Here is a 4226-nt window from a genome sequence, read left to right as displayed (position 1 = left end):
ATTTGATATCATGCATCCACGCAGTCATGATATAATCGATCACAAAATGATCATATTATATATATATGACTAATTAAAAAATAAAAATATAATATATAGAATTTTGGAAGGGTAAAATAGTAGTTTCAGCTCACGGCCAGCTTCTCAATTCATATATAGTGATGATTTGATATTTTGGGAAGCAAACAAAAAAAGGAAGTTGATTTAAAGGCAGCTGGCTGGTGTGGCTGTTAATTATTAAGCTCTTCACAATCAAATATCAATAATGGTTTCCAGGGAGCGAAAGAGAGAAGCACTTCTTCATGATAAGCTGCAGCGTCTTCGTGCTATTACTCATTCTCATGCAGTAATTTATTTCCTTTTTTCATTCATTCATCATATACTATGCTATATCATTTTATTATATAAAATTTTATAGCTAGCTAGCTTTTTTACATTCAAAATTCATTCTCATCATGAGTTATTAAATTAATGAGAAAAAGATGCATGGTTCCAATTTTTCGGATCTGATTAAATATTTTTACCTTCAATTTGTTTCTGAAAAATCTTGATATATTTTTACCTCTCAGTCGATGAAAGATTAGCAAATTGGCATTTTTTGTTAACGTATATAACATCCATGATCATTAATTATTTTCATCACATGAGTCGACATAATTACGATTTTAATCGGTGATAGAACATTTAATTTAAAGTTGAAAAATATAAAGTATTTTGTAGAGAGCCACCATACATACATACACACATATATATAAAGATAGGATCAATTTTGAGTACATATTTATATAAGAAAATTTAAGGTTTGTGTTTGTGTATAAGCTCTCTTTTTCCTCTTGTATGTGGTTTTCTAATCATTTCGGGTTTTTCACGTAAATCTTTGCATTTTATCGTATAAATTTGTTATAAAACTAAATTTGATGACTTTAAATTTTATTATTTTTTTGACAGATGAACGAAGCCTCAATAGTATTGGATGCATCAAATTATATCAAAGAGTTGAAGCATAAAGTGGACAGACTCAACCAAGACATAGAAACTGCACAAAGTTCAAGCACTCGCATCGATCCATGGCCAGTAATACTTCTAAACCTTCTAGTTTCCATTACTATTTAATTATAATTTATTATTTCATTACTCTATTTTTATCCTGGCCTCTATTTAATTTCACATTCTTATAGTTCTTGTTATTTTTTTAATTAACTTAAATTGTTACTTTACGATTTCGATATTATCAAAACTAAAATATATATTTCGTATCATCGAATCATTTCTTAAATAGATCATTAACTCGAATAATTAATATTAAACATGAAAAAATGGGTTAAACTGATTGTGTGATCGTAATAATGTCACACTATATAATATTTTTTTCATGAAATATTATTTAATTCGAGTGATGTTATCTATTTAATTTGCTACATCAATGTGGAAATTAATAATTTCATCTGAAAGGAAAACGGAATTGCTTAACCGGATATACATACTTTGAGCTTAAAGTTATTTCAACCAAAATGAAACTTATAATTTAAATAAATCAATTAGGTTACGTGTGGATTTCAGGGGTATAATTTAATTGAGTGAAGGATTTGAAATGTCTCTAGCTTAATGGAGCGGAGTGATTTGAAATCCATCCGAAGAGCTCAAAAAATAACCATATATAGGATTTGAATCCAACCGCAATCAATTTGATGCCCTTGTAATTAATTAGATTTAAAAATTTTCAAGCTTACGGAAGTGTAAGTAGTAACTAGTAAGTACTATTAATTAAAATAATTATTCTCTATGTAGAAAAGATTCAATATATAACAACAAGCAACAAAACAATAAATATTAAGATTTTGAAAGTTTGTCTTGAATTTATCAAAATATATATTTAATACATTAATAAGTTAGTCAAATTAAAAGTTTGACCACAACAAATAAACCAATGATTCCCAGACAAAGGGGACATTCATTAATGTTTTTAAATTATGCATGGGACTAAGTAAACGTTTGAATAGATTATTTCATCCAATTTTTTATAGTCATTTTGAGGGAAAATTACGATTTCCGCTTAGAATATATGTTTTTTTTTTGTCATTTTATATTATCAAATTAAATTTCAACTGTATATATCTTTCAATTTTTATCATTAATCATTGAGATCATATAAGTGAAACTGTATGTCAGTTCCACATCAAAATTATAAAATTAAAAAAAAACTGAAATTACCTTGAAAAAAAAAAGATAATAAACTATGACTGAAATTTGACGATCAATGCTGCACTTTGAACATGAATTAATTTCCAATATTTGTTGAATTCTGTGCAGCAAGTAACCGTAGAAGAGCTAGAGAAGTGCTTTTTAGTAAATGTTCAGGCATTGAAAAGCTGCCCGGGGCTTCTGGTTTACATATTGGAAACATTTGAAGAGCTAGGCCTCACTGTTGTGGAAGCTAGGGTTTCTTGTGCTGATAACTTCCATTTACAAGCCATTGGTGGAGAAGTAAGAAATTTTAAACCTCGACCTTTTTTTTTTAAACTATACCTAGAGAAAAGAAAAGTTTAATTTTTCTTTAAATTTATATTATATATATTAATATTGTTTTATATATTTAGGTACGAGTCGCTATGCACACGTTGTTTACGTAGTTCATGAATAAAATGAATGGAATTAAAAAACCTTGTATATTATAGATTTTAGAATTATGAAGAGTGTCTTATGCAACGAAATTAATGATATTTAGTACTGTAAGACTTAACTTGGAGGATTTAGAAAATTTACTTGTAGTTTACGAAAATTCTGATATATATATATATATATATCGAACTCACATTTTCATACAATTGTCCCGAGTTTAGGATGATGCATTAACATTTATATGACGTCCTTAGTTTTTTAGTGTTGTCTATTACCATCTTCGTCTTGATTATATAGGATTGTTTTTTTCAACACAAATTAAAAAAATTCACTAGAAAAGCAAATTATGATTACACGTTTTTTAAGACATAATCAAAAAAAGTATATCAATAAAAAAAATTGCTAAATTTAGTGCAAACATACATATTTGGGATAAACAAAAAAAGAACGTGACCTATATAATTGAGATGAGGGTAATACTGTGAATTTATCGTGAACAAAAAGGTTAATTTACACGCACGCATGCACGCACAAAAACAAATTCAAAGAAGGCCACAAAAATTAACCAAGATTGCTAATCGATCGACTAATATGCTTCATACACCAATGCAATGCAATGCTTCTGAAATCAACATTTTCTTTGTTGTCTTGTGCTGAGTGTTTTTGGTGGACATGGAGATTCTTAAAGGAGCAAAATCCTTATTCTATTTTTGTAGGTATATTGTTATTCTAGATATAGATCAGAACGAGGGTAAGTAACAAGTTCTCACGTTATATTAAAAATAAAATAAAATAATAAAAAGAAAAAAAGAAAGAAAGAAAGAAAAGAAGAGGAAAGAATAACCTCTCTATCTCAAACTAGAAAAAATACTTAAATTTATGTATATGCTTGAAATTTCAATCCAAATTATAAATTTTATAGCGTTTTATATTTTAAGTCGCCTCTTAATTAAGCTTAATTTTAGCATCAATAAACAAGGCATAAAACTAATTCTTTTACTGGATTTATAAATTCTTGACAGAATGAAGAAGATGAAGAAAGAATTAACGCTCAGAGGGTGAAACGAAGAATCTCGAACGCTATCAAGAATTGGATTGAAAATAATGAATAAGATCAGAAAGCCAATAATATATATTATGGCATGCTATAATTATGTTTTTTGTGTAGGAATTTATAATATATATCTTCATATATGTTGCTTTAATTTTGATTATTAGGCATCTATATATATTATATGTGATCGAAGATCACAAATTTTGATGGGAATCCCAAAATCCCAAATGAATCTAAATCTTTAATTATTTTTTTGATATTATCACAAGAAGAAATTAAGTGTTTTAGCACAATCAAATTTTTCACTTCAAGAAGAATTTTTTTCCATCAACTTGAAACAATCAATTAGTCATATATATATATATATACAAAATATAAAAATATATATAATGACAAAACGTCATTAAGGTAATCCCGATCCTAGTTCGTATCATCAAGGTCATTAATAACGTACGTAATTATTCCGATCCAATTTTTTGTTTAAGCTTTAGTGAGTAGAGATAGGTACAGGTTGTATAGAATTAATTAATTAGTGATGCATGCCTTGTTGAAA

General features: G+C 27.4%; 1 protein-coding gene across 1 annotated transcript; it reads left to right on the top strand.

Moving 5' to 3' along the window:
• The first annotated feature begins 204 nt into the window (after positions 1-204).
• Positions 205-3830, top strand: LOC140867505 (transcription factor bHLH93-like). Its single transcript, XM_073272583.1, has 4 exons — positions 205-346; positions 949-1074; positions 2311-2484; positions 3642-3830. The coding sequence occupies exons 1-4, from the start codon at positions 266-268 to the stop codon at positions 3729-3731; spliced, it is 471 nt and encodes a 156-aa protein (XP_073128684.1). The 5' UTR covers positions 205-265; the 3' UTR covers positions 3732-3830.
• Positions 3831-4226: the final 396 nt, after the last annotated feature.

This window comes from Henckelia pumila, chromosome 4 (genome assembly GCF_033568475.1).
Source record: "Henckelia pumila isolate YLH828 chromosome 4, ASM3356847v2, whole genome shotgun sequence".
Lineage (NCBI taxonomy): Eukaryota > Viridiplantae > Streptophyta > Magnoliopsida > Lamiales > Gesneriaceae > Henckelia > Henckelia pumila.
This window is presented reverse-complemented; position numbering and strand designations above follow the sequence as displayed.

Coding starts and splice junctions, on each gene's coding strand:
- LOC140867505 (XM_073272583.1), top strand. CDS start 266: ATGGTTTCCAGGGAGCGAAAGAGAGAAGCACTTCTTCATGATAAGCTG. Junction 1,075..2,310: donor CTCGCATCGATCCATGGCCA/GTAATACTTCTA, acceptor AATTCTGTGCAG/CAAGTAACCGTAGAAGAGCT. Junction 2,485..3,641: donor TACAAGCCATTGGTGGAGAA/GTAAGAAATTTT, acceptor AATTCTTGACAG/AATGAAGAAGATGAAGAAAG.